This window comes from Balaenoptera borealis, assembly GCF_965194805.1.
Source record: "Balaenoptera borealis genome assembly, chromosome: 4".
Lineage (NCBI taxonomy): Eukaryota > Metazoa > Chordata > Mammalia > Artiodactyla > Balaenopteridae > Balaenoptera > Balaenoptera borealis.
Genome location: NC_138861.1, coordinates 58704423 through 58732392, shown reverse-complemented (window position 1 = coordinate 58732392; position 27970 = coordinate 58704423). Strand labels below are relative to the sequence as shown.

At 40.0% G+C, this 27970-nt stretch overlaps 1 protein-coding gene across 1 annotated transcript; it reads right to left on the bottom strand.

Moving 5' to 3' along the window:
• On the bottom strand, positions 1 to 27121 carry SDAD1 (SDA1 domain containing 1). Its single transcript, XM_082390206.1, has 22 exons — positions 26886 to 27121; positions 23079 to 23183; positions 22514 to 22612; positions 20405 to 20515; positions 18427 to 18498; positions 18238 to 18338; positions 17212 to 17269; positions 16602 to 16676; positions 15018 to 15119; positions 13351 to 13420; positions 12245 to 12348; positions 10555 to 10612; positions 9381 to 9439; positions 8691 to 8767; positions 7035 to 7132; positions 6852 to 6928; positions 6151 to 6280; positions 4567 to 4661; positions 4285 to 4475; positions 4093 to 4177; positions 2732 to 2893; positions 1 to 907 (listed from the first exon to the last, which is right to left on the bottom strand). Exons 1-22 carry the CDS (start codon positions 26973 to 26975, stop codon positions 860 to 862), a joined length of 2067 nt encoding a protein of 688 aa, XP_082246332.1. The 5' UTR covers positions 26976 to 27121; the 3' UTR covers positions 1 to 859.
• Between the last annotated feature and the right edge of the window lie 849 nt (positions 27122 to 27970).

Sequence of the window (27970 nt, the reverse complement as noted above, 5' to 3'; positions counted from 1 at the left end):
TACGTATTTGACATTAGAAACCTTTTATTGAGTGAGACAAGGCAAACGGTGGGATGAAAATATTACAGGGTGAAGGAAGGCTGAGGAAGCCAATCTAATTTCTTTTTCCTCTATGGAAGAATGAGCAGCCCAAATGATGAACTCAAGCCACTCCAAGATTACTATTTATACTTAAGGCAATGTAAAAAGCGAGGTTTTAACCAAAAAGCCTGTATCTGGCATTAAAAAAAAAAATTACGTCTTTTGGATGGATGGACTAAAAAAGCTACACTGTCTACCCAAAATCTGTACAGCAGGGACCTGTTTTCAGCAGGTAAGCCTATTTACAAGTAAGATCCTCTTACTCTTGTAACATTGTCCTGTTTTAAGAGAATATATAACTCCCATCCCCTGCAGAGTTAGTCCATAAGGCCTCTGTGACCCCATAGAAGCATGAACCTATCTCTACTAGAGAACTATTTATACAACACTGTAAATACACAGATACATACTTGCCCCTTGCCCCATCCTACAAATAGGCTATAAATTTAGAGTGAGGAGTTGTGGCTCATTCAATTTTATATCTTCAGTGACAATTAATAGGCTCGCTCTCTCTCTCTCTATATATATATATATAATTATTATTTTTTTGCATGAACACTAAATGAAAATGATTTTACAACACCACTACTGTTTACATTTCAAACATTCCCACCCTTACCCATCTCTAAAATAAGAACACCAGAAGCTACCAAGTTTACTGTGGTTTTCACAATATAGTGCTTTTGGACTTTTTAATGTAAACATTCTTAATGTACTAGTTTTCAGAGTAATGACACGAATTTAGCATTCTTCCTGGAATGGAAAACTTGCTTGGAAGTTACTTCATTCTTTTTCTCTTTTTCAAGAGAGCATCTCGTAACGCCAGCTGGAAGATAAAAAAAAAAAAAAAAATGTAAATATGATCTACAGAAAAAGACCACAGGACCAATGTTCACAGTGAACCTATGAACATCCTTATAAAGTCTTACAGTTCCCAAAAGAAAATAGCAGAATATTAAATAAAAGATTATTAAGAATAAACCCAAATTATAAAAAGAAGATAACCAAGGTCAATGTATACATCTTAAGTGTGTAATGGATATTATTCCATTAATTCCCAAGCACCCACCACTCTCTGAGTCCTAGAAACTTTAAAGCATTTTTTGGGGTGGAAGTTGCCTGGCTCTAATCAAGCTTTTTGAATTTTGTGACTTTAAGTTATTGACTCCTTGCCTTTAGCTCAGATCTGGGTCTTAGTGTGTCTTTGTAGATATGCAGAGTAAGTGGGACGCTTATGGTAGAAAAAAAAACCAACCAGTTCATTTTAACCTAATTTGCATGGCTAAGAAGGCATTTCTCAGATTCAGCTATCTATGTCTTATTTTCTCATTTGTAAAGTCAGTTTAATCACAGTATCTGTTCATATTGTTCACATGAACTAGCACATATCCAGTGAACTAACTTCCTCTTACAAAATTACTTTAATCTTTGAGAGAAGTATTTTATACTGAAAGAGGTACTGACAGGAACAAAGCAAGGCTTCTCTATCATGCCAAAAAAAAGCATGCTAAAAAATAGAGGAAGTAGGGGGTGGGGGAACACACCTAGATAAAATGTAGCAAGGTCACAAAAACCTCAATACGAAGCAAGGCCTGCCAACTGGATGATCATTATTTCCTCGACCCAAAAATCTTATAAAGGGCAGGGGAAGGATAAACTAATGAATTTAATCAATTCAACCATGCATTTAAATTGAATTGGCAAAATTCAGACTATTTAACGGCACCTTTCCTTTCACCTAAACTTTCAACAAATTCTAATCAAAACTACTGCCACTTTATCACTTACATAACATTGTTGAAGAGTTTAGAACTAGAAAGATTAAATAAACAGAGTTAGTCATATTGACTTGGTTCCCACACCGATGGAGCCCTGCCCTGGAGGGCTGGCTGGCACACTGAGGCCTGGCAGGCTCATCCTGGCTTGCAATTTAGGAACGCTGGCTCAGAATGTGGCACTATTTTACCCGTGACCTGACTTCCTAGAGATTCTTCCTAGTACATTTAGATATACACTCTGGTACACTGGCAGTAGAGGAGGATATAAAAACATAAATTTGTTTTATTACAATGAATTATGAAATAAGCAAGCCAACAGAGCAGCACAGGACTACCCATCAAAGACTGAAAATGGATAAAACGCAATTAAAAAAGGTTTGTAAACATAATGGCTTTGCAAAAGGGTACACAGAGAAAGGATCATGCCAGCAACAGAACTGTTTAGTTTGTACTGCTTTCCTGAAACTGTTACTGAGATATTACCACACATAATTATTGCTTTTTAGAAAAAAGTACCATATAACAAACACTCAAAAATTATTATTCAGTTAATTTTGATGTATTTCACAGATGCAATGTCAAGAGAATTTTAGCATAGGAATGGACCTCAGAGTTCATCTAGTTTAAACTCCTTTATTTACAGAGGAGGAAAATGGCCTCCCTTTGGTCACACAGCTGAATCTCAACAAAGTCAGGTCTAGGATTTACAAGCCCTGACCGCTTTCCACCTCTCCATGCTCTCCAATAATGCACCCCATTAATCCTAAGACACACATAATACAAGGTTTTAGAAGGCACAACTCCACTCAAATGTAGAGAAGTCTTAGAACAACAATACCACTCTACCCAGTCAAGCTTCAAGTTGAACTCACCTGCTTTTCTCGGAAGGAACGCTTATTTTTTGACCGGACGTTATGACTGTACCGCATCATCATGAAGTTCTTCTGTTTTTTCTTCTCCTTATTCGTGGAACTGGAAAATGGATTCATTTTGGTTTTCCTCCTCACGAATTCTTTTCGGTCTGTTTTTCCAGCCTATCAGCACACACACACAAAGATACCACTGCAGGAGTTAATCTCACCAACACACACGTCTCCTCTGTGCCAGCTCCACTGGATGCCAGAGACACTAAGGTGGAGGGAACACGCAGTCACTGCTCCCCAGAGACTCAGTTCAGGCCAGGGGAAGAGATGACCATGATGTACTGTGATGGGGCAGGGGAGCTCAGTGGAAGAAAAGGTTTCTTAGAGGCCAGAGGAGCCTCTGAGAAAGGGAGACCCTATGAGCTGTTTCTCGCAGGATGAAGGCCTTCCTGGTGAGGAAAGGAGGGAAGGGTAGAGCATTTCAGGTAGGAATAGTATATGCAAAGGTGCGGTGGAGAAAAGAACATGGGTTTTCAAGCTTATCTAAACAAGTGTCAGTACAAATGGAATAGGGGGTAATGCGGAGCCCATTTGGAATGGCGTCTGAAACAAGTCAAGGTAGAGAAAATGAAGCTGGAAAGGTAGGCAGGCTGCAGTCACAAACAGCCATAGGACTTGCCTGAGGCAGCTCTAACTGTCTCTGGCTTTTCTTTAATGACTGTAAACATTCCCCTGCTTTTCTCGTAGCTCTGGTGAATGTACTGAGCCTCCCTGAGACCGTGAACATATAACGGTGCCTTTCTGTGCTCTACAGCTTGTCTTAGACGGTGGTTACATACGTGGCTATCAAGTTGTTAGAACTCATCTAACTGAACACCTCTTATCTGTGCCTTTTATTCTATGTTAATTATACTTTTATTTAAAACATTAAAATAAAATACTGCAGGGACTTCCCTGGTGGTGCAGTGGTTAAGAATCCGCCTGTCAATGCAGGGGACACGGGTTCAATCCCTGGTCCAGGAAGATCCCACATGCCGCGGAGCAACTAAGCTGCTGCGCCACAACTTCTGAGCCTGAGCTCTAGAGCCCGCGAGCCACAACTACTGAGCCCACGCACCGCAAATGCTAAAGCCCATGCACCTAGAGCCCGTGCTCTGCAACAAGAGAAGCCACCACAATGGGAAGCCTGCGCATCACAACGCAGAGTAGCCCCCGCTCGCCGCAACTAGAGAAAGCCCACGCGCAGAAACGAAGACCCAATGCAGCCAAAAAAAACCTGCAGTTCTGTGCCTATACAAGTTCTGAGTCATATTTCTGTTTAAACAACTTTCTGTTGTTTAAACAACTAGGCAATGACATGCCCCACTCACCATTGCAGTTGCTAGTCTTGTCTCCTTGTCAGACTTTGGCTTTTTATGAAGGCGTTCAATGTCCCGAAGAGAAAGTAACTCACCCCTGGGGTGAAGGAAAAAATGTAATATGTAACAAGGATGGAATTCCTTTTCCTAATACTTTCATAATCACGTGAGCTGACTGAAGACCTGGTGTACACGCTGTCTTACCTGGGCTCCTCATCACTGTCTATTTCGATGTATTTCCTCTTTTGGGCTTTCCCAGGGGCAGCGTCGAGTTCTTTCCTCATTTGGGCCATTCGGATTTTCTGGAAGTCTTCCTGACTTAACACTCGGCTAGTGCTGACGGCCGCGGCTTTGGCTTTCCGCTCCTCCAAGGGCATGCTGTTCAGCTTCTCAGACTTGAAAGGACACAACACAGGCTTAAACGGCTATTAGCTCCAGTGAGGGCGTAGCCCCTCAACACTGAGAAAAGGACATTTTAGGACTTACGATTTCTTTCTGTTCTTCATCGGAAGAATGGTGCACGTCAACCCATTCGCCATCGGAAACTGCCTCGTCACTGAGACTGGTGTTTTCCCACTCATCTGTGTGAAAAAGAGCACACCATTAGCACCCGCTTTATGTTGAGTGTTCATGATACATTGAGATAAATCAAGCAAAAGAAAACTTAGGTAATGAACCTCAAATAGATGCTCACCAAGAATTGAGCAATATTATTGTTAAATAAACCACATCAATTTAATTAAGTCAAGGAAGGAATGGAGAATAAGCACTGATCAATTATCCACCATGAGCCAAAACTTTACAATCTTTCTCTAACCCTCGTGACTCAACAAAAGAGGAACAGACTCCGGAGTTAAGTAACCTGCCCCAGGCCACACTGCTAGAAATGCAGCCTACACTGAAATTAGGAAAATCATGTATGACTCTAGAGCCCACATTCTTTCCACCAAACTAGCCATGTCCATCAGAACTGTACTTGTACATTTACAGTGGCCACATACAAGTTATTTAACTTGTCTAAGCACATTTACACGTTTGAGAAATTAGTTAGAAACAAGTCATTCAGAGAACCAAGGTAGAAAATTTTGGTTGTGTAAGAACCTTGTAGACCCCTCAGTAAAGAGGTATCAGAGTTCCTAACGGAGCCACCACAGTAAGCTTTCAAAATGAAGGATACCTGCAGTCTCTCAGCGGATGCCCACGTTCTGTAAGACAGTGTCCCAGCTCTTAGGCATGGCCTACACAGCCACTCACGTGAGGCCCCACCTCTATCTCTAGTCTCATCGCTTTCTGTGCATCACCTTGTATCCTACATTCTCATAGTTTCCTAAACCCTTCAGTACTTTGCTCACAGTTTGCCTGGAAAGTCTCCACTACACTACCACTGCTCACTAATCATTCAAAATACGGCTCATGGGTCACCATTTCCTTGAAGCCTTTGTTGAACCTCTGAGGTGGACCTGACGTCTCTCCAGCCCTCATACCCGACTCCAATCATAAATCCTGTTAATGATTTATTAGCTGTTTATGAAAGACCCTCAAGGATAAGAACCATATCATTCATCTTTGCTTTGACAGTGGCTGGCTCATAGCTGATGCTTACGAAAGTTTTGTTGAAATAATGAAGGAATGAACAGGAAGAAGACAGGACCCTAGCAACCAATGCAGTAAATGCTAACCCTGGAAATGAGAATGGAGTTCCTCAAGCACTCTTCGACCAGTTCAACAAGCAGTCTCCTTCAACAGGAAGATTGCTATAGACTAATCTTCATTATTTTTTCTAGGCAACAAAAGAAACCCATTATCTTTCCCAAGTGCCAAACAGCATGCCCTTGATAAGGGGCAGCCAATCTGAAGGACATGAAAAGGCACTTCCTACACCAGAATGTAAATTCTCTCAGAGCAGGACCATGCCCATGTGACCTTCAGTGCCCACAACAGGGCGTGGCACATAGTCATTACTCAGGAAACTTCTGCTGAATGAATGTCCAAACAGTATAAAGATTTCAAGATCAATACAGATATAGTAGGAGTGATTTTGTCCTGAATAATGGTGAAACAAAAATGAACCTTCATCATCTTCAGCATCTTTTTCTTCTTTTTCAACTTCCAGAACTTCTGCTCCTGGAATGTAATCTTTAGCATCTAGTTCTCCATATTCTTGCACTCTTGCTTCTGTGGAGGCCTCTGTAGGCTTACCCTAAAGGAAAGGAACCAGTTTTTAATGAGGTGCTTAAACTGCAAAACATTATTCATGAAAAGGATTCTCTAGGATTATGAATTGAGAGGGAGAATCACAAAAAATGGAAGCAATCGAATGACAAGAACAGTCCACCAATGTCTTGGGTCAAAGTAAATCCCCCAGCCAGAACTTTGCCCACTGTTTTCTTGCTTTCTTCTGATCCACCTCAGGAAACTTCAATTAAGTCTTGAGAGCTCTCCTTCTGTTACATACATGCATCTTTCTTTGTCCCAACTTGAAAGAGGTAGTATCTGGTTAGGGAACAGCCTGTTCAATACTGGCATCAGTTACTGACTTCCAGCAGTCTAACAGGTCTATAAGAGTCATCCATCATCAAAGAGCATATACCAACTATAAAACAGTTAAGCCACAGTATTCAATCAATTTTATTCTGAGCTTAAAGAATAAAACTACATGTATCACCAATACTCCTAATGGAAGCATCAGAAATACTCAAACTCAAATTGTAGGAAATTACCCTCACTTTCTGGGACCAAATCCTTGATCAACATATGTATGCTTCACCTACCCGGAATTTCTTTTGTAACATCTGAGGATTCAGTGTTCGGAAGAGCTGAATCAAAGTTCTAGCAGACATCATCACATCTGGAAAATAATACCTTTAATTAGAAACTTCAGAGCAAAGAGTCTACTGAGGTAAAAATGAGTTACTCTGTACTCTTTGATCTACCGAGAATAACACACCACTTACTCTTATCTCTGTGTGTTTTATACTGAGCCAGGTCTTGGAGAAGTTCTTCAGTCATGGCTAGAGGACATCGAGCTGTTATCTCTTTTATAGCATTGATTCTAAAAAAAGGAAAAAAATAAATTAAAAACAACAACAACAAAAAAAAAATCCCCAGCAGTTTCATGTGGTTCAACCTACGAATATTTTCTAAAAAGACTAAATCAAAAGGAATGTAAGTTGGGTTTTATAGGTCTTAGGTCTCTAAAACTGCAGCATGGTAGAGTGTGAGGGTGGGGAGCCTCAGAGGGCTTTGATTCCAGACAGTTTACTGCCATTTCCTCTACTAGAAGAATAAGAAACAGTGTAATCTCTGTAAAATACAGGCATACCTCAGAGATATTGCAGGTTTGGTTCCAGACCACTGCAATAAAGTGAGTCACACATATTTTTTGGTTTCCTAGTACATACAAAAGTTATGTTTAACTATACTGTAGTCTATTAAGCGTACAATAGCATTATGTCTTAAAAAGTACATACCTTAATTAAAAAATACTTTATTGCTAAAAATGTAACCTTCATCTGAGCCTTCAGGGAGGCATAATCTTTTTGCTGGTGGAGAGTTTGAAATATTGTGAGAATTACCAAAATGTTACACAGAGGCATGAAGTGAGCCAATGCTGCTGCAAAAATGTCACCGACAGACTTGCTCCACACAATGTTGTCACAAACCTTCAATGTGTAAAAAAACGCAGTATCTGTGAAGAGCAATATAGTAAAGGGCAATAAAAGGAAGTGTGCCTGTATATGACAGCAGCATTTATTCCCCAACTCTAGAGGAGATAGTACTAGGTCAAATAAGGAAAAGTTAAAGGTCTTTAGGGCTGTTATCCCAGCAGTATTTTCCAAGGGAGATGAAAAGCAGCGTTCAGCGTACTGCTTAGTCATCGGGACCGATCAGTCGTCCTTAAATTATTGCTCACACTCATTAAGTGCCTTTGAATTAATCAAAAGGGCCACTGAACCGCCTTGGGATTAAAAAATGATTCCATAACGAATCATTTGTTCTAGGGAAGATCGGAATTCAGGGTAGAAGACAGAAGAAAAACATTTAGATTGCCACACAAGCATTCATTTGAAAGAGGGAAAGCTAGTTAAAAACCAAAATGTTGGGCTTCCCTGGTGGTGCAGTGGTTGAGAGTCTGCCTGCCAATGCAGGGGACACGGGTTCGAGCCGTGGTCTGGGAAGATCCCACATGCCACGGAGCAACTAGGCCCGTGAGCCACAATTACTGAGCCTGCGCGTCTGGAGCCTGTGCTCCGCAACAAGAGAGGCCGCGATGGTGAGAGGCCCGCGCACCGCGATGAAGAGTGGCCCCCACTTGCCACACCTGGAGAAAAGCCCTCGCACAGAAATGAAGACCCAACACAGCCATAAATAAATAAATTAAAAAAAAAAAACAAAAAACCAAAATGTTGATTAGAAGGGCAAATATCTTTTCTCTGGCTCAAAATTCTGACCAATAAATTAAAAATACCAAGCCTGCTGAGAAGACTGAAGTGTACTTTAAACTGTTTTTGCAGAGAGCACATTATAGCTGAAATTTTACATCTTGGTAATGGAAAGCAAACCCAGTGCGTTACAACCATACCCACTGCCTACAGCCACGTTCTACATACCCTACTGTCATGACCTCTCCAGAGTTCTTGTCGGTAACAAAATTGTTGGCCACAGTCATGAGCAATGACTGCGTGATCTGAACGGGAGGGAGAGAAAGGATATGAGTGCTGGTAAAACGTCTACACCTACTCAAACGCTTGATGATGAAGGGACCATAAACTATTACAGTGGAAAAACAGCCTTCCACCTTCGGTTTGGGAGTTGGAAGGATCAAGACTGAGGAAGACTGAGAGAAAAATATTCCACTTTGGGTTTCAGCCTTCTTCCTAGCTATCCTCAGATTAAATTTGGCTCGCCTTTAATATTAGTTTTCAACATGGATTAAAAATTGCTTTGACCCAGGATCATCCAACACTATTTTAATCAAAGAAAGAAATGATCAGTTTTGAATAATAATCACTATAAATTCACTGATATTCTTGCCCTCCCCAGCATAAAATTTGGCAATTAAACAAAACCAGAATTCTCAACAACTTGTCCAAAATAAACTTTACTTTCTACATTAAAATGTTTTTACTTCTATGAGTAAACTTCTATGGATATCTCCTTAAGAGCTAGTGTCTCTTCTACTCAGTTTAAAAAAGGCAGGGAGGACAGTAATCCCTGTGGGAAAAGCCACCATGACACACTTAGTGGCAGGGCTACGTATGCACTAGATCCTGACAGAAGTAAAGTGTAAGAGTTCTCACCTCTGGGGGTACTAAGTGATGAGATGCCTGTGCAGCAAACAGAAGGATCTTCGTTACTTCTAAAAATGTCAGAGATTGGAAAGGTCACGGTCAGTTTATTGCCCTGCCCTCAGGACCACAGCAAACACGGCCAAACACATTACGCTGTACATAACGCTACTGCTGCTTAACTCTGCCCCAACACCCAACCCCCGACATCTGCATAGCTCACTGCCTCGCTTCCTTCTGGTCCTAATTAACTGCTGCCTTATCAAAATGATTTCCTGACCACATAATCTAGACAGAACCCACCCCAGCACTCCCTACTGTCCTCATCTGCTTCCTTTTTCCTCAAAATACTTACCGTCACCTGGACATATTACACACAGCACTCTGTAGATCTCCCTCTAGAATGTAAGCTCTATGACAGTGAGGATGTTACTTTGTGTTCACTGGTGTCTCATGCAGTGCTCACACTAGAAATCACTCAATAAATGAATAAATACAAACACATATACACACACACTCTCCCTTTAAAGGGGCAGTATGGATAAAGAACAAGGCCTCTGGCAAAAAACAAAGAAGTGAGGTGAAGCCTAATCAGCCATTATTTGCTGAGTGATCTTGGTCTTTTTTTTTTCTTTCTACACCTCTCAGGATTGAAGTGAGGATTAAATGAGATGACTGTATGTAAAGCACTTAGCACAGTGCTTGGCTCATGTTGAATGTTTAATAAATGTTCATTTCTTTCCTACCTTGGTTCAAGTTCAAAGGCAAAAACAACCATCTCTTCCTTCCTGCTTTCATGTTGCTTTTAATTAAGAATATAAATGAGGGCAATGAAAGCGATAAGTTAAACCCTGGTATCTATAATGAAGTTACAATAAATAGTCAAAATTCTTTTTTAGAATTTTTCCCATGAGTATTTATAGTATTACAAAAAGACTTGCTTTGAGAAACCAACATTTTGTTTTGGTGTTTTTTCCCCCCTCAAATAATTATTTCTTAAAGTTGATGAGCAGAACAATTACCTCATGGCAGAATCTGGAAAGAAAACATACAGGTTTCTCTCCTTGTCTCTGAAGCAGAACACACTTCACTCCTAACTCTTGTCTTTAGTATTAATTCCAGAACAAAAGACTCTGGATGGTTAACCCCAAGGCCACCAAAGGAACACGGCAAGTGGAAGCCTTACCTCTTTGGTGGGGCTGCAGAAACCTCTGCACAAAGGGGTAGAAGTTGAAGAGAAAAAGCTGTGGAAAGAAGAATGCACTGACTTTAATATATATCTAGCTGAGCTGTGGAGTTTCATTTCTCCATGATGCAATTATATCATCAAGTTCAACTAACTGGGAATCATTTTTTTACTGTCTTTTTTTCTCAACAAGCATTCATGCTCCAGGATGATTCAATGTGCTGTATTAACCAAAGAAAGGAAGGCCTTGTTGCTATCCTGTTATGTCAAGGAAGAAGAAAGTGTACACAGAATAAACCAGGGGGTGAAAAGGCAGTCAAAAAGCAACTTTCTTCTACTTTTAAATTGGTGTGGATGCAGAACCAATTTCTTAGTCTTCAAAGATAATAGTAACTCAAATCTGAATAGCGCCTCGTGTAATCTGATCACCAAGAAACCCACAGTCTAGTTTTGTTACGGGATACCAGTCCAACCACACTGGAGGAATTACTCTGAGCTCCATATTTTAGACAGAAAACACTAACACTCTGGAGTCTATCTAGATAAAGGAGACAAGGATCCAGTTATTAAAGCAATTGTAATCGTTAACTTCAAGAAGAGAAACTTTGGAGATGGCCTAGTCTTTTTCAAAGTTCATCATGTGAGAATAAATTTTTTTCTATTTTAGCCGCAGAGCAAAACCAGGACCAGAGAAGTAAAAGGGAAGACTTGGGTTCAGTACAGAGATGGGTGTTCAATTGTAACCAGTTGTGAAACTCCAGTATCATTTCCGTCAAACCATGCTCGAATTAAGAATCACTTTTGCTTTTCCACTGAGCTCAAATTCAGATGTGACTTGAAATTACTGCACAAATGTAACAAGAATTGACCTGGTAATCCTGCTTTAGAACTGCAGCCCATGTAGAAAAAGCAGTTTATTCACTAAAATGTTAAGGTTTTCTTAGAGAAATGGAATAAGTGCATTTATTCATTTTTAACTTGATATATGTCTATAATGTTTGATTTTCAATAAAGGAGGCTGTTTTACTTCTTGTGTTTTTTTTTTTTTGAAGAAAGCAACACATTCAGTGACGATCAGAACAGCACTAGTTATAAGAGCAAAACTATAGGGAACAACCTCAATGGTCATTTCTTCATGGGCTGAATTTCTGGGAATCCCTCCTTTTCTACAATGGCAGTTAGTCTGAGTATGTGTGAGGTTTCCATATGTATACACAATATATATACATTATACCACCAAGGAGCTCTTGCAATCTAATTTAATATAAAGTGAATGGCCAGAGAATTCAGCTTTGCAAACATGATCCTCCTGCTAGAGTGGGCTGGAAGTCAGGAAAGCTATGAAGGGGTAAACTGTGAAATGTAATAACAGTTGATAAAAATATGTGGGCTATGTTGGCTCAGGAAAATGTATAAGTGAAACATAGATAAAATAAAAGTAGAAAAACAGAACAAAAATAGTCTGTCCATAAACTGAATACATGTACAATTCAACATCCATACTTACTGATAAGAAACAAAGCGACAAAAACAGCTATTTTCAGAGTGAAAGACTTTATCCCTTTGTAAACTGTATGGGTTTAAATGGTTTGGGAGGATAAAATTAAGCCACTGCTCTACCTTAGTGTCCTTTTACCAAGAAAAATTCTACTTCTAACACTCATCAAGAGAAACATAATGTAATTCCAACCTCGTGAATTCCCACCAATCTGGAGATGAGGTTCATGAGCATCATCTTCACTTCAAACCTCTCCTTAGAGCTCTCGAGCTGCTTCAGTAGTTTCTCTGCAAAATCTGAAAGGAGAATATCAGAGAAGTATACTGTGGGCCCATGGTCTATACAACATCATCTACCAGGTGTAGAGAAAAGCAGTGGTTTGATCACTGACTCTGGTATGGCTGTGCCTGAAATCACTCTGCAGAACCAGGATGGTAAAAACAGCGGCATGACAGAAGGTGAAAAGACTCACACACAGGCAAATATACCTTCAGTGGTGCCCAAAGTTAAGTCTTAAGGATTTCCAAGATTTTTAGCATCAACATCTTGAGTTACCGTTGACAGATGCTCCACTTATAGTTCTCTGGGGCCCTGCTTCTCAAAGTGTGGTCTGCAGACCAGCAGCAGCTGTCCACCTAATAGCTTGTTAGAAGTACTGAACTGCAGGCCCCACCCCCAGACCTACTGAATCAGACAGAATCTGTACTTTAATAGGATCCCAAGGTGATCAGTATGTGCCTTAAAGTCCGAGAAACACTGACCTAGAGGAAGGGTCAGCAAACTAAAACTAAAATACAGAGAGCATTTAAAAGCCCCACCGCCCAGCCATACCCCATATCAACTAATCGGTCTCTGGGAATAACAGGACCCAAGTACCAGTATAGTTTTATAAATTCCCCAAGTGATTCCAATGTGCACTCTAGTTTGAGAACTAGTGTTCTAGAACAGGGTTTCCCAAACTTTTGGTTTCCACATACCAGTTAAAAAAAAAGGGACTAATAAAAGATTGTCAATTTTTCATTTGGTCAAGTACAATGTCTTATAGTACAAGTACCGTGTTATTAAAGACATGAATTGCAAAGAGAGCTGTTCCTCCATATTTTTCTTATTTTGCTGTGGATTGGGCATCACTGCTTTGGAACAGAATTCTCTAGGCTACAACCAATAGGTAACAACTAAGCATTTACTGATTGTCTATTAAGTGCCAAGGATTTTATAGTCCCTGGTAACCGTGAAGGTAGGAAGCTAAATAGGCAGATAAAGCCAACAAGGAACTTGGGAGGTCATAATTATAGTACCTTGGGGATCATGAATCAAGTGAATAGCTGAAAAGTTAAACACCTCTGGTTTTCTCCTCTTCTTTTGTTTCTGAAAGAAAGGGAGAGGAAAACATTTACATTCTGAATTACAGTGAAGAGGCCCTTGGGATTAAATGTGCTAATGTGCTAAAGGCTGTTATCAAGTCCATCACACTATTTATATTTATTTTATTTATTTTCCTTATTTTTTTTTGGCTGCGTCGGGTCTTAGTTGCAGCACACTGGATCTTTTGTTGAGGCATGCAGGATCTTTTCGTGATGGCATGCAGTCTTCTCGGGTTTCTCTCTAGTTGTGGCGCGTGCGTTTTCTCTCTCTAGTTGTGGCGCGTGGGCTCCAGAGCACGTGGGCTCTGTAGTGTGCAGCATGCGGGCTCTCTCATTGAGGCACTCGAGCTCAATAGTTGTGGCATGCAGACTTAGTGGCCTCGTGGCATGTGGGATCTTAGTTCCCCAACCAGCAACTGAACCCGCGTCTCCTGCATTGGAAGGCGGATTCTTTACCACTGGACCACCAGGGAAGTCCCCATCACACTAATTAAAAAGAAAAAAAAAAAAATCTTTGTTCCAAAAACCTTTCTTTCAACTAGAAGAACTAAAGGTGGTTTTTGTCTTTTAAGATTAAACCTTGGGGACTTCCCTGGTGGCGCAGTGGTTAAGAATCCGCCTGCCAATGCAGGGGACACGGGTTCGATCCCTGGTCTGGGAAGATCCCACATGCCTCAGAGTAACTAAGCCCATGCGACACAACTACTGAGTCCGCACACCACAACTACGAAAGCCTGTGTGCCCAGAGCCCGTGCTCCGCAACAAGAGAAGCCACCGCAATGAGAAGCCCGCACACTGCAACGAAGAGTAGCACCCGCTCGCCGCAACTAGAGAAAGCCCGTGCACAGCAACGAAGACCCAATGCAGCCAAAAATAAATAAATTAAAAAAAAAAAAAAAGATTAAACCTTGGGAATGTTCTAGCTATTAGCACCTGTGAGACTTAAAGGGATTTGGAAATATGAACATTAACAAACACACAAGGACCAAATTAATGACTTTCAAATAATTATTACAAAACAAAATGTACTTCATTTGCATACTCTTCTGAGAAGAAATCGTGATCAAAACAAATGAATTTAATCAAATTAATTTATTCAAGCCACAGATCTTGCTAGAGCTGAGAACATTTATTCATCTAAAAAATTAGTGCTTAAAAAGTCATCACACATTTCTAAGTCTTTCAAAAATGCTATTTTCGGGCTTCCCTGGTGGCACAGTGGTTGAGAATTTGCCTGCCAATGCAGGGGACACGGGTTCGAGCCCTGGTCTGGGAAGATCCCACGTGCCGCGGAGCAACTGGGCCCGTAAGCCACAATTACTGAGCCTGCGCGTCTGGAGCCTGTGCTCCGCAACAAGAGAGGCCGCGACAGTGAGAGGCCCGCGCACCGTGATGAAGAGTGGCCCCCGCTCGCTGCAACTAGAGAAAGCCCTCACACAGAAACGAAGACCCAACACAGCCATAAATAAATAAATAAATAAATATATTAAAAAACCAAAAAAACGTTATTTTCTTTATTCCAAATGCTTAAAAGCTTTTCTAAAGACCACATATTCTGCATTCTAATGATGTCTATCTCATTTCCCAGGTACAAGTCTCACCTTGAGGACTTTCATAGCCTTTTCCAACTTTTTCTTGTTTTTGGAGCTTTTCTTCCCTGTGGCATACTGCACTAGCAGGTCTCTTGCTGTTGGTCCTTCATCCTGAAGAATAAACTACTTTGTAAAACTATAAACAAGGAAAATCTGCATAGAAGCAAGGAATAACCCTTTCAATCACTTCTTTGTACTTATACTCTTTGCATGCAGCTATTAAAAATAAACACAACTGGCCTTCCCTTGTGGCGCAGTGGTTGAGAATCTGCCTGCCAATGCAGGGGACACGGGTTCGAGCCCTGGTCTGGGAAGATCCCACATGCCACGGAGCAGCTGGGTCCATGAGCCACAACTACTGAGCCTGCGCGTCTGGAGCCTGTGCTCCGCAACAAGAGAGGCCGCGACAGTGAGAGGCCCGCGCACCGCGATGAAGAGTGGCCCCTGCTCGCCGCAACTAGAGAAAGCCCTCGCACAGAAACGAAGACCTGACACAGCCAAAAATAAATAAATAAATAAAAAATTAAAAAAAAAAAAAAAATAAACACAACTTTAAAAATTCAATAAAAAACAAATTTGCCCATCTGCAGGAACAGGCACATACAAAGATTTTCACTGCGACACTGACTTTTGTTTTTACTTTGCTTTAAGTTTTTACTGAAGTATTAATATACAGACAGAATGCAACTTTGTTTTTATTTGAAAAAAGAAACTGGAAACAAATATTTATCAATAGGGAAATGCTTAAACTATAGTACATCCATATTCTGAAATATTATGTGGAGGTTAAAAGAATGAGGTAGATCTATCTGTACTAGTAGAAGAATATCTAAATGCATTGGTACATCTATATATGTCATCACAAAGGAAGCAGGTTGCACAATAATACCTATATTATTTATATATATTTTAAAAACAGACCACACACATAAGACAATATGTGTACACATCCACACAGAAATGCATGGGAAACGAAATGGTTATCTGTGAAGAAGGAACTGGGAAGTGGAAATAAGAAAGGATCAAGAAAACTTTTATCTATAGTATCTGAAATTTTATACAGTAAGAATGTATTGTTCATACATTATTTACTAAAGTAATAACAAAAGGTGTTATCCCATATTCCAGTATTCTTGTCACCAAAATGCTAAAATGGGAAGGGAATTTCTTTTTAATATTAATAAAAAATATTTTTTAATAAAGAAAATTTCATGACATCAAAAATACTGATTCTTCCTTTTAAAGATGCTGTACTACCCTTCTCCCTTTCTCCACTCTAAACTTCCATGATGTCAACACTCTACCTCAAAAATATATTGGCAGTAATTTTTATTCTAAGTTTATATAGTGAGATATAGGTATAGCTTTAGCACTAAGAACAAGGTTGAATGAATCTAAGTTTTACTAGTTACTTAACCAGTCTTTCTGAATGTAAGTGACAAGTTCTAAATAGAATAAAATCTCAGCATGGCAGAACTCAATAAAGGATAAAGGTACCATCTAAGTTTCTTTCCAACTTTTACAATCTGTACTGAAAACAATAATAAAATCTGCTAAACTGTAAAGTTCAGAAGTAACTATGGTTAAACTAACCTCAGATTCTGAGTCACTGTCCTGTTTCTCCTCTTCATCTTTTCCAAGGAAGAATGTCAAAGCAGCAACTAATATCTAAAGACCAATTCAAACAAAGTCAATTACTCATCCCAGCTTACAACAAAGAATAAATACCTTTGTCTATATTTTACACATGCATATGAACTAGGATCTGAAGAAAAAAAAAAACAAAGAATGGTGGGATTTGAGCTCATTTGTCTTAGCCCAGCTCTACATAGTTGTTATCCTTCAAGTAGAAAGTCAGGAACTTCTACATCCCCCACAAGAAAAGTGATATAGCCTCTCTAACAGAAAGGCAAACATGTCCTTAAATTTCTTTCAGCTGTGCCTGAGCCCAATAAAAGAGCAGTCAAGAATTACAGAGGAAAACATAAAATAAACGCTAAGGCTATCGTTTAATACCAAGCATTTTAAAAACTCATAATTTTGTGTGACTCCTCTAAAGCGCAGATAAACCAGGGAAGCAGCCTAAGCACAAGCAGCACGTCCGCACACCACCTCTTCCTCGCGTACCCATCTCCTTCACCTTCTAGCTGAAGAAGCGGGCTACTCACAGACAGTGCCTTCACACAGCCATACACGTGCTCACCTTGGTGACCTTAGAGAAACATGCTGTGGTGATCACGTTGACAGTTTTGGCATCATTCCTGGGGGAAGACAGTTGAGTGTTTTAAACTGAATTTTCATTCGACTGTATTTGACAGCATAGACAATGGCACAAAATAAATAGTAAATATTTCTGACATGTTAAAATTCACAGTTTGTAATATTTCAAAAAGTCACGGGTTGCTAAATAGTCAACTACAGGCAAACATTTAATTCAATTTTAGCCCAGTTGTGTGTCAGAAAATTATGCAGCCATTCAGATGTATTTTTTGAAGAATTTTTAATGACATAAAACCTACTCAAGATAACTGGGGGGGAATAAAAAACCAATAAAAAACTACAATACAGCAAAATTCCAACCATACTTTAAAATTCACATTAAAGAAAAGACAGGAGGAAATATCATAAAATATTAACTGATTATCTCTAGGGAGTGGGACTATCAATAATTAAAAAAAAAACTTTCTAGCTTCTCCAAATCTTCTGCTGCAACGAGTATTACTTTTATATTTTTAAAAAATTAGTGAATAAGAAAAGCAAAAGACATGAGTTGGGACACTGTACCAACAAGCCAAAGTTTATGAAACATGATAATTTAAGTACATGTGGTAAATTGATTTGAAAATCTTCAGAGAGGCAGAGTAGAAAGAGCCCAGATTTCAGTCAGACAGATCGGGTTTGAATTTCAATTCTGCCTTTTACTAGCTACTAAACTTAAACTTATGAACCTATAGGTTTCATTACCTATAAGGTGGGAATAATCCCAAATAAGCTGCATTACACTGTTCTGAAGGTTGAATGAGGTAAGGCATAGTGCAAGTGTTCAAGAAATGGTAGTCAATATTGTTATTAGTCATTTGGATTGCCTCCGTATTTTTACTTCCAACTTAATCTATGGCAGAGATATATTAAAGAGCTCAAAATCAAGAAAAATATTTGTGTATGTGTTCTGTGGTAATTACAAATGAATAAAAGACTATTTCAAAAGAGACAGGTACATAGATATTACCAGATGTTTCTCCTGTAGAGTTCAATCATCACATCCAAAGATATCTTGGCTGCAGTTGCATTGCTATCTCTTAACATGGTATACATGAAATTCTGCAATACCTGAAGAAAAAGAGGAGAAAGAAGACTTAATAAACTGCACGATACTGTAGTACAATGCTGCAAACATGGAAAACAAAAGGGTACTTACTACATTCACTTTATTGTTCTTGTGTTTTGCATTTATATTCTTGATATCAGTCACAATATGAGTATATAAAGTCTGAGGAAAAGAAACAAAAACATATACACATTAACCAACATTTCTAACCTTGCTTAATTTGGAGAGAAATATAAATGCACTGGAGGATTTAATTTTCCCCACTTTTCATTCTATCACAAAAGAGACCAAAAACAAATAAAACAAACAAAAAAAAGCAGGTAAAGCAAAATGAAAGTTACCCTCAAAAGGTTAAATATGAAGTTCTATGATCCAACATTTCCACTCCTAGTTATATACCCAAAAGAAATGAAAATATATTTCCAACCAATGTTCACACAAATATTCATAGCTGCATTATTCACAACAGCCAGAAAGTGAAAACAACCCAAATGTCCATTAACTGATGAGTGGATAAACAAAATGTGGTATAACCAGACAATGAAATATTATTTGGCAACAAAAAGTAATGAATACTGACATATGCTACAACATGAATGAACTTTGAAAACATTATGCTAAGTGAAAGGAGCCAGTCACAAAAAATTACATATTATATGATTCCATTTACACGAACTATCCCGAGTAGGCAAATCTATAGAGACCGAAAGTACATTGGTGGTTGCCTAGGGCTGGGACAGATGGGAAGATGGAAAGTAACTGCTAATGGGAATGGGGTTTCTTTTGGGGGTGCTATAAGTGTTCTAAAATTGACTGTGGTGATGGTTGCAAAACTCTGTGACTACACTAAAACCCCCTGAATTGTACATTTAAATGGATGCACTGTATGTGAATTACATCTCAATAAATTTTTTTGTTTTGTTTTGTTTTGTTTTTAAAAAGGAAAGTCGGGGCTTCCCTGGTGGCGCAGTGGTTAACAATCCGCCTGCCAATGCAGGGGACACGGGTTCGAGCCCTGGTCCGGGAAGATCCCACATGCCGCGGAGCAACTAAGCCTGTGAGCCACAACTACTGAGCCTGTGTGCCACAACTACTGAAGCCCGCGTGCCCTAGAGCCCATGCTCCGCAACAAGAGAAGCCACTGCAATGAGAAGCCCAAGCACCACAACAAAGAGTAGCCCCCGTTTGCTGCAACTAGAGAAAGCCCACAGGCAGCAACGAAGACCCAACGTAGCCAAAAATAAATAAATTAAAAAAAAATAAATTAAAAAAATAAAAAGGAAAGTCCAAGCCCCTAACTGCATGCAAGACAATATTGGGATTTTTACAAATATCATTGGTACCCAAAATATGCTCCCCTGGATCACTTTTATTCACAAGTTAGTCCAAGAAGTACAATTGCTAAAATCAAATGGTTGCAGTCTCTTAATATTTTGAAAAAAAAAAAAAAAAAATTTTTTTTAAGTTAATGTATGTAAACTTTAGTTTCTCTTTCTTAAAATTCTTTCATAAATCTTCAACTTCTGGTCTTACTTATACAAGCAAACACGCAGTCACAGGGAAATATTAATAACAAAAAAAGTCAGTTTTGGGGGGAAGAGGGTGGGAGCGGCTACAGCCACGAGTGTCCAGCCCCTGCTCTGATTTAGCTGGTCAGTACAGCACAGCGGAAAAGGGCTTGGGCCCTGGAGCCAGGTTCCCTGGGTTTATGTTCCTGCCTCACCACTCAGAAGCTGTGTGACCCTGGGAACACCACTCTATCTCTCTGTGCCTCAGCCTTTTCATCTATAAAATAACAACAACAATAACCCTTATCTCATGGCACTTTGTGAGTAAACGAATACGTAAAATGCTCTGAAAATGGTAACCTAGCAAAAAGTAAACAATAAATGTTAGCTATCACCACTACATTGCATGCACACAATGGTCATTTTTTTTTCCTATCAAAATTATTCTTAGCTGTATCCAATAGTATGAAGCATCAAGAGACTCCAAATGCTATAAGTTTCATGTCACTGCAAGGAAGAATGAGATATGGAGCGCAGCGGGGGGTGATTTTGCTCTTTACCTTTCGCAGAAGTTTATCGTGGCAACGCAGAAGTTCAAAGAAGAGTTCTAGCAAACTTGATGGATTGATGAGATTCTTATTTCTCAGCAAGATCAAAGCTTTGCAAAATGTCTCAGGAAGGAAAAAAAAAAAACATACTATAAGATAATGATAAAGTTAGGATGAGAAAATGGAGCAAGTATATCCCAAAAGCACTTAATGTCTCCTACTAACTAGGCATTATCCTAGGCATGGGAACAGAACAGTCGGTCTCTGCCCTCATGGAGCTTACACTGGGGGTGGAGCGGAAGCAGCGACAGGCAAGCAAGTAAGCATATCGACAGGTGTACCTCATACAGGAAGGAAACAAAGCAGGGTAACATAATTGATACATAGTGACTGCAGGAGGGCTCCTTTACACAGGAGGTCAAGGAAGTGTCAACGTAGAAACACGCTAGTGATCAGTAAATCCACAGAGATAAGAAAGGTGGGTTACAGTAACATAACACACTAAATTGGGATAATCAGTCTGAATCTGTGACCTTACAAGGCATTCTTTTGAAATACAGTTAGTAGTAAGAACGGCCCAGTGGTAGTTGTAGCACCCTTGCTTACCACCAACTTTCACGAGTACCCTCTAAAGAGGAATGCTAATTATACAGACTCAATCCCTTGCTTCCTAGCAACGTCCTAATTATTTTTTAAAACCCACTAATCATCATAAAACACTATAAAGAAATATACACACACATTTATTTATTTAATAATGCCTGCAGACCAATTTGGTTGGGTACTGTTAGCACAAAAAACTTAAAGAAGACCTAATTACTTGGAAAGACACTAAGTCTCCACACTCAAAGTCTCAAATCTGTACGGCCCACAAGGACTTGACCTAAGTCTTGACCTAAGTAAAAGTCTTCTGTAATGGTTCAAGCTTGAAGCCTCTGAGGCTGTGCTGCCAGGTCCCATGTCCCAGCTGAGAGTTAATCAGAGACGCCAACCTTGGCTTGTCTGAGATGGTATTCTTTTTTTTTTTTTTTTTTGGCCTGATCAAATTAAGATAATCCTAGAGAAGTATAAAAATTGAAGAATTACAGAAAGCCTGGGAAAATGCAAGAATAAGAAACAAAGTTGAATCTACAGACTTAGCATTTTTATACGTTTTGGTAAAGGATATTAATATGTTTTGAGATCATAATATTTGTGTAAGTTCTACCAGCTGTAAAGGTGTTTGAAAAGCTGATATATAAAATTTGGAAACGCCTCTGGTTGGGTTCCCTAGAAGCAGAACCCAATTTATTACAGAGGTTTGTCCAGGGTGTGCTCTCTTCTGGAAGGGAAGTAAAAGAAGCAGGATAGGGCAGAGAAAAGCTGGGCAAGGATGTGTCCTTGGCTGGAGACTAGCTTTAGTCTGATTACAGAGAAGCCCTGGAGCACAAACTGCAGCACAAAGTTGGACCTTTGGGAAGGGTCGGGCTTTGGAACCTCTGGGTTAGTCAGATACCACCTGTGGGCTGCGAGGGCCACTTCCCAGGCGCTAGGGCTCCCATTTAGCTGAAGACGGTGCTCCAGAGAAAGGGCAGCTGGGGGCCATTAGCAGCCGACATTCCCCGTGGGTGGGGGAAATGGGAGCACTGGCCTGGTAAAGGGGAGCCCAGACAGGACCCAATGTCGATCACTAAGGTAACAATGTTTAAATGCTCAAACTGGCCAATTAATAGATAAATGTCTAAACTACGCTTTATCAAAACTATAGGTTATAATTAGGGTTCTTCATGCATTTGAGATTTGAATGACTAAAAGGAATCACCTAATCAAAAAAGGGAAAAGAGCATCTTGGCAGGGTCAGTATACTGGCAGAACTGAGAGATCAGAGAGGAGTGCAGCAGAAAAGGACATGAGGTCAAAAACACAGGAAGGAAGCAAATCATGTAGGGACTTACAGGCTAAGTTAATAAGTTTGAGTTTTATTCTGTGTAAATGAGAAGCCACAGAAGGATTTTAAGGAACGGGTGACACACTGATTTACATTTTAGAAAGATGTTTAGATGACAGGCTGTTCTCCTTTAAACACATATTATACGCACACGTGAACACAGCACAATTTATCAATCCAACTTCTGGTCCTACCATTCGGAGATCTGGATCCAAGACAGTGTGGTTGTAGGCGAGAAGATCTTTCAGCTCTTGAGGAAAGTTACTTAAATGTTCTGGATAACAGTGACCAATCTGTAACAAAGCAAAGGCTCTTCTGAAGTTTTTCTTTCTCTCCTATAATTCATATGCACATATTAAGGATGTTCTGCAAAAGGAGAATAAAAGGCTATATTTCATAAAAGTAGATGGCTCCAAACCATCTCTTTTTCTTCTACATGCTAATCTCTCTGACCCCTTTCATATTTCCTCTAGTCTTAGTAAAGTATGTGACATGATTCAGAATCTGCTTTTATGATGAATTTGAAGAAAACAAATAGTTTGAAAGCTTTTTTGCTCCGGTTGGCTCTGTGAAAAGCTCTAGTGAAATCCTCTAACTGAACATAAGGGGGAAATAAAATCTGCAAAAAGGGAAAATTAATTTTCTTTTTTAAATTAAGTTTCTACTCCCGAATTGAATGAGTTTGGGTATAAGTGAAAAATATTCTGCAAGCTGTGTGCAACAACTGGTCTTTGTTTTACTCAAAAATTATCTTCTTACCTGTGCCATAAACATCACCAGCTCTGCCAGTTCTTTGCTGGGTTTATTTGGTTGTAATTTGAAAATCTCCACATTGGATTTGTAGTGATTATACTGCTGTAGAAACTGTAGAAAAATAAAATTTAAATTGGTCACCTTCTATTATAAGACTTTCTCAGTAGAGAATTAAAAATTACTTAGAAATCTTTGATAATGGCATTGAGAAAAAGATGTGGCAAAGGTATGTAGAAACACTATGTTTTCCTTATCAGCATTCTTCAAAATGAGTTTTGAAAAATCTGCGCACATCTTGGGTAATCTAAAGACCCTTTCCCTTATCATTAGAAATTTAGGTAGTAAGGTATAAAGAACAGTGAAACGAGTCAAAAACTCAGATCTGGCTCTCTACTGCCATTTACTATCTAAATGACCCCCTACTATATTGTCCATGTATATAGAGCACTAATATCTGCAGAAATATGTGAGTCAGAAAATGTAAATTATAATTCAAGTACACAAAGCTCTCCAGTCAAAATTCCCCTCTGCTTTTAAATAATAATTATGATTTTATCCTGGAGTTCTAGATAAGATGTGTTAACAGGCAAAAGCAATAGACACACAGAAATAATAATAGCTTCCATTTATTCAGCACTTGCTATGTGCCAAACTCATCACGTACATTATTTCATTTAATTATGTTTAATCCTAACAACAACCCATGTTGGAACTCACAAGGCCTCAGTTCCACACCCTACAGCTACTCTCATGCCTAGGCCATGGCTTTAAACTATGTGTGTGTTAGATAGAGTGATAGTGAAAAAGGAGGAGAGGGGGAAGGGAAGGGGAGGGAGAGAGAGACACTCAGAAAGAGAATGAGTATTTCTTTCTTTCTTTTTTTTTTTTAAAATTTGGCTGCTCCAGGTCTTAGTTGCAGCACATGGGAGCTTCGTTGTGGCCTGCGGGATCTAGTTCCCTGACCAGGGATTGAACCCAGGCCCCCAGCATTGGGAGCGTGGAGTCTTAACCACTGGACCACCACATAAGTCTCAAGAATGAGTATTTCTTTATATTACCAGCCCTAACTGGTTCAGTGAGCTCCAAATTCATATATCCAGTTGCCTGTTTAGATGTCTAACAGACATCTCTTAAACTTAGCCTAGTCAAAAAACATAACCCCTGATTTCCCCAACAAAACTGCTAAGCCTCCAGTTTTCTCCAAGAGTGGGAATCAAGAGGGAGACCTGCAGTCCCTACATGCTGCAGTTAAGACCCTACCTCTCTTAACTCCACGTCACCACTGACAAGTGAAGAGAGGGCTCCGTAACTCAGTGTGCTCCTGGCAAGATTCTTATCCCACTTCTTCCCCTAGATGACTAGAACGTAATCTAATGAGAAAAGTATTTTTATCTGTACTGCTCACTACCGTTGTCCCAGTACCTAGTACATAACAGGTACTAAATATTATTTGTCAAATACCCAGATGCAGAAATAAAAAACCTGAACCATCCTTCCTTTCTTCTTTTTTCCTTATCCCCCATATCCACTCCACCAGGAAGTCCTACTAGCTCTATTTCCATGTACAGCTAGTCCCAATCTGTTCACTTCTTTCCACCTGTGTTGGTAATTCCAGTGGCATCACCATCCCTTGCCTAGGCTATTCCGACAGCTATCATATTAGTTACCCTGCTTCCAATCTTGCTGCTCTACAATCCATTCTATCTACAGCCTCCAGAATAAATTTTTAATAATATAAATCAGATCATGTCACACCTCTGCTTAAAACTCTTCAATGGCTCCCTAACACACTAAGAGTAAAATGTTAATTCCTTATCGTGTTTTAAAAGGTCCCACATCATCCCACCTCTGTCTGCCTGCATTCCCCACATCATCTTACACTACCCTTTTCTGTGCTCACTATATTTTAGCCACACTGGCTGCCTCTCTACTTTTCCATCAATAGCTTCTTCACTTCCTATTCCCCCTCTAGAATGCTCTTGATCTGTCTCAATATCATAGCAGACAAGCCTTCCCTGTTCATGGGAGCCAAATCAACAGCTTCCAATTCTAACATATTCATATCCAGTTTTACTTTCTTCAGAATTCTTACTACTATGTTTTCCATCACTAGAATATAAGTCCAAGAGAAGAAGCCTCTTGTATCTTATTTATCATTGCATCCTGAGCGCTGAGAATTATACTAACACACAGTAGGTACAATATGTGTGAATTTGCATAAATATTTGTTAAGTGAATCAAACAGTAATCCTCTTAAGTAGGTATTATCTCCTTCTCACATATTAAAATACACATAGGCTCAAGTGGTTAACCCTCACTGGTTACACAATTGGTCAACAGTTGGGCCAGGATACGGAGTTAGTTTTGAAACCAATGCTTTTAAATACAGCGCTGTACAGACTCTCAGCTATTACTTTGTCTAATGGTTTATAGTGCTTCACACATCTCAAAGCCTCACCTATATTACTTAACTTCTTGTATTTGTTCCTTAAGTCTTTGTTTCCACTCCCTTGAATCTTTGGAAAGGCTCTCTCTACTGGTGACCTAAACCACTGAGACCGCTATTTGTTAAAATGTATTCACATAAATATTTCTATGTGAAAATCTGGGGGAGGAGGAAAATGAGAAGGGCAATCAAAAGATGAATAATTGGGCTTCCCTGGTGGCACAGTGGTTGAGAGTCTGCCTGCCAATGCAGGGGCCACGGGTTCGAGCCCTGGTCTGGGAAGATCCCACATGCCGCGGAGCGACTAGGCCCGTGAGCCACAACTACTGAGCCTGCGCGTCTGGAGCCTGTGCTCCGCAACAAGAGAGGCCGCGATAGTGAGAGGCCCGCGCACCGCGATAAAGAGTGGCCCCCACTTGCCGCAACTAGAGAAAGCCCTCGCACAGAAACGAAGACCCAACACAGCCACAGATAAATAAATTAATTAATTAATTTAAAAATACATGAGAATTTAAGGGTTTAAAAAAAAAAAAAGAATAATTGTGTTAGCCATCTGCACATACAAGTAACTGAAGCAAATACCTGTTTAATGCCGGTCAGAAAAATGGGTGTCTGAAGAAAGCACTTGCCAAATTAATGTAGAAAAATCATCACTTTCATTTTGTCACTTCTCGGCTCAAACACCCTTAATGTTCACAATTTGTATGAGGTCAGTATACAAAGCCCCTCACGGTCCGGACCTAATCTAATTTTCAACTTCATCTTTTCCCGAGGTAAATTCTGACATCCAGGTCATGCCAGCTTCCGATGAGACTGAATCCCTGTTTTTTAACTAGATAATACTAAGCTCCTATGTCTGTCCCTTATACTTGAGAATACCCCCTCCTTCCCAACACAGTCCATGGCACAGAGCGCGGGCTCCCGGAAACAGACGTCGGTGGAAAACAATCTAAACAAAAGTTTCATCCACTGTTACAGACTAATTCCATTTAGGGGTTTCAGGAAAGAAAAGGCTTAAGAAACTTGTCTGGAAGTCAGAGGTTGGGGGCGGACCATTTGTCTCTCGACCTCAGTGAGCTCGGGAGATAACCCCTAAAGCAAAAATGAGGTCTGTTAAATGGTGTTTCTGTGGCAGCAGGGTCTATGGAGCAGGCAGAAAACCCAGACGGGCAGCAGATTTCAAAAGGTGGGGAACGAACCCTGTGGCATGTCTCTCCCTTAACCCCTTTTCTCCTCTCGCGGAACCCCTGAACTTAAGAGCAGAACATGAGGCGAGCCAGGACCCCAGCTCCACTCCATGCCTCCCTCCAGCCACTGTCTCAACCAGCCGCGTCCCGGCTTCTAGCCTCACCGCGCCGCATTCCTACCTCCTCCACGTAAGCCGGCGGGTCCCGCTTGATCAGATTCTGTAACTGCGGCAGGTTGCTGGGCAGCTTGTTATTGTTTCTGTTAGACATGTTAGCTGCTGACTGGTTCCGCGACGAGCAGTTTTAAGAAAACCCACACCGCTGGCAATTGCCAATAGTCCCAGCTACGACCGGAAACAGCACATGGGTAACTCGGCCGGCAGCGCCATCTTGGCTCTTAAAGCGAGCTTGACTACGGGAGCCTCAGAGTGTCAAAATTACTCTCACGGCCGAAATGCTCTATAGTGGTTTTTACGAGGTTTTTGCTTTTTTCCTCGATCAACCGCTGCTACTATCTCGCGTTCCTGAAATAATCTGAAATGCAAAGACTTTTTTTACACACCTTAGTTTATTTCACCATCCTGACACTCTTATGAAACAGACAGATGAGAATTAATATTTTTTTATAAAAAAAACCCACAGCCTAAAGTTAGACCCTAAAAATATCCCTGGGGAGTTGATAGCACTATCCTATTTTGGAGAGGGGGAAAAAGGTCAATGAGGGGCGTAAATTAGTTTTCTTGTATATTTCAAATAGCTGTTCTTGTGTTGTTTTTAATTGTTTCAACCCAATGTAACCAAGGGAAAAGGGTGTGAACTGGATAAAATGTAGTCATGTTGGTTGTTTTAAAATGCAAATGAATTTGTATTTAAAAGCCAACTATTGTTATAACCTTTGTAAGTACTGTTCAGCCAGAGTTTTAAATTCAGATCCTGGTAATTTGAAGAGAATGCGTTTCCACAGTTTCATGGTGTGCAAAAATAAAAATGTGGAGAATGAATTAACGAAATAGAGTATTGTTAATATAAAGAGATACTTGATCACTCACTCTGTTTCAAGCCCTTCACTTGTATTTAATCCTGAGAAGAGCCCTCTAAAATAGGTACTATAATTATCTGCACTTTGCAGGTTCAGACAAGTTGACTGCTTAAGTTCATAGCAGGTGAGAAGCTGGGATTTCAATCCAGGCAGTCTTGATTGTAAATAGATGAGAAAGAAAAATGTAGCCTAACAGTTGTCAGCTGGTAAGCTGGTCTGGCATCAG